Below are 2,861 nucleotides of genomic sequence, written 5' to 3'. Positions count from 1 at the left end.
TTTTTTTACATTTGATTTCTTTTCTGATTTTATAGATTTTTTATGAGTTCATTGATTATATTTATCGCATTTTTTTAAAAAAAATTTCTCCAAAAAATATATACTATACTAGAGATATAAAGGTGAAAAAAAATGAATGAGATTGAATTGATATACCAAGAAAAAAAAAAATAGAAACAGAAGAAAATACCTCATGATTCTTGTGTGTTACATAAACCTGAAATCCCACGCGAGGGTGCTGCCAGTGGAAGGCACTTTTCATTATAGATGATAATTAGTAGCTGACGAATGTTGAGTGAAGCGAGGGAGCGTGGTGTTCACGTGAAATGATGAGGCGGTGGACAAAGCGCGTATAGACTTGCCTCCTCTTTCTTCATTAGCAGAGAGACACACTACTTGGTCAAAAGTGTCGTATTCAGCATCACGTGGCCCTCTGTTCCAATACGATTTGGCATATATAAATACCCCGCCTATGTACTGCTTCCCCCACCAATCCTCCTCATCAACAATATTTTTTCAGTACAAAAGGATCAAGAATTAAGACCTTCACTTTATCGTCTCTCTACTCCCTCCTAGACATTCTTTCTTCGAATAATTGCTTTTCCAACCTATTCTATTGCTTGAGCCTTTCTCCAATTTTGTTTCTTTAGTTCTTTTCCCACCCTTTTTGTCAAAAAAACTTATTTGCCCACCCTTTACACCGAAAAACAAAAAATGAGGCTACTGTCTACAAAAGCCACATGCAACTCTCACGGCCAAGATTCTTCATACTTCCTAGGATGGCAGGAATATGAAAAGAACCCTTACGATGAGGTTCTGAATCCCAAGGGAATTATTCAAATGGGTCTTGCAGAGAATCAGGTTAGGAATTAATTCTCGTCGCAGCAGCAATACTATTGGGGTGCATAGTCACCTTCTATTATTATTAGTAGTATTATAAATAATAAGACAAAAAAAAACTACAGAAAAGAAACAAAGAAGCAGAATACACTGTAGACTTTTTTGCGTAACATGAATCAAACTTGGACATGCCATCTTATCAAGCTTTATTGAGTAATGTCCTAATAATTAAGGTGGTGGCCTAATGAAATTTTGTCTTTTTTTCAGCTCTCTTTCGATCTCCTAGAGTCATGGCTCGAAAAAAACCCTGACGTGGCTGGATTCAAAAGCGAAGGCAAATCCATATTCCGTGAGCTTGCTCTCTTCCAGGACTACCATGGCCTCCCTTCCTTTAAGAAGGCATTGGTAGACTTCATGGCAGAGATTAGAGGAAACAAAGTCACTTTTGATCCCAACCACATTGTTCTAACAGCCGGTTCCACGTCAGCAAACGAGACCCTCATGTTTTGCCTCGCTGAAAAAGGAGAGGCCTTCCTCCTTCCCACTCCTTATTACCCAGGGTGCGTATTTTCTATAACATTCTGCATGCTCCTTTTGCAATAAAATATAAATAATGTCACATATAAAAGAAATATAAATCATGTCAACTAACAGTAACCGAAATTAATCATCTCATTCTAATTAAATAACATATCATGTTTAAATGTTGCGTCAATCTCTCTCCTAATAAATATTATATAAATCATACCTATTTGTTGTCTATTAGGAGAGAGACAAATACACTATTTCAGCATGATCTTATTATCTTAAAATTTGACGTAAGAAAATACAAAATAAATCCTAGAATGCATATGCACACACCCACGTGGAAGTTCTTTTATGTTCCCCATACATATCCCCTGATGTTGCTTGCGCTTGTGTTGTGCAGATTCGATAGAGATCTCAAGTGGCGAACCGGGGTGGAGATTGTTCCAATACAATGCACAAGCTCCAATAACTTCCAAGTCACTGAACCCGCTTTGCAGCAAGCTTATCAAGACGCGAAGAAGCGCAACCTCAGAGTCAAAGGCGTGATGGTGACAAACCCGTCCAACCCACTAGGTACTACAATGTCCCGGAGTGAATTGAACCTACTCATTGACTTCATCAAAGACAAAGACATGCATTTAATAAGCGACGAGATTTACTCCGGGACCGTTTACAACTCCCCAGGCTTCGTTAGCGTCATGGAAATTCTTAAGGATAGAAATGACCTTAACGTTTGGGACAAGGTTCACGTTGTTTATAGTCTCTCCAAAGACTTGGGTTTACCAGGATTCCGTGTGGGCGCAATCTATTCTGAAAACGACGCCGTTGTGGCGGCTGCGACCAAAATGTCAAGTTTTGGCTTGGTTTCCTCACAAACCCAGTACCTCCTCGCAGCCATGCTTGGTGACAAGAAATTCACCAAAAACTACATCTCTGAGAACCAAAAGAGGTTGAAACGACGTCAGAGAAACCTCGTTTCGGGCCTTCAGAAAGCAGGCATTAGCACCCTTAAGACCAACAATGCAGGCTTGTTTTGCTGGGTTGACATGAGGCACCTTCTCCATTCCAACACATTCGAAGCTGAGATGGACCTTTGGAAGAAGATACTCTACGAGGTTCGGTTGAACATTTCACCAGGCTCGTCCTGCCACTGTACCGAACCTGGCTGGTTCCGAATGTGTTTCGCTAACATGTCCGAAGATACTTTAAACATAGCCATGAAACGGTTGAAGACCTTCGTGGAAGCAGAGTCAAATGACAACGGGTGCGACAAGAAAAGAGTTCAGTCTTCAGGAAATTCTTCAAGAAGAAAGTCACTCTCCAATTGGGTTTTCCGGCTATCGTCTCGCGACCACCGTGAGCAGGAAGAACGATAGCCAGGTCGTGACGTGAACTGTGAACGCATGCAGAATTAACTTTATTCATTTTTTTTCCTCCCCGAATATTTTTGGTGGAGTTACAAGTTAATTACAACCACTTGTTGTTGTTATTAA

At 40.3% G+C, this 2,861-nt stretch overlaps 1 protein-coding gene across 1 annotated transcript; it reads left to right on the top strand.

The window, feature by feature from the left end:
* The first annotated feature begins 489 nt into the window (after positions 1–489).
* On the top strand, positions 490–2,861 carry LOC100793912 (1-aminocyclopropane-1-carboxylate synthase 3). Its single transcript, XM_006590553.4, has 3 exons — positions 490–861; positions 1,108–1,400; positions 1,769–2,861. The coding sequence occupies exons 1-3, from the start codon at positions 715–717 to the stop codon at positions 2,742–2,744; spliced, it is 1,416 nt and encodes a 471-aa protein (XP_006590616.1). The 5' UTR covers positions 490–714; the 3' UTR covers positions 2,745–2,861.

This window comes from Glycine max, chromosome 11, assembly GCF_000004515.6.
Source record: "Glycine max cultivar Williams 82 chromosome 11, Glycine_max_v4.0, whole genome shotgun sequence".
Taxonomy (NCBI): Eukaryota; Viridiplantae; Streptophyta; class Magnoliopsida; order Fabales; family Fabaceae; genus Glycine; species Glycine max.
Note: the sequence above shows the minus strand (reverse complement) of the source record. Positions and strands in the feature narration are given on the sequence as shown.

Coding starts and splice junctions, on each gene's coding strand:
- LOC100793912 (XM_006590553.4), top strand. CDS start 715: ATGAGGCTACTGTCTACAAAAGCCACATGCAACTCTCACGGCCAAGAT. Junction 862..1,107: donor TGGGTCTTGCAGAGAATCAG/GTTAGGAATTAA, acceptor TCTTTTTTTCAG/CTCTCTTTCGATCTCCTAGA. Junction 1,401..1,768: donor CCCACTCCTTATTACCCAGG/GTGCGTATTTTC, acceptor TGTGTTGTGCAG/ATTCGATAGAGATCTCAAGT.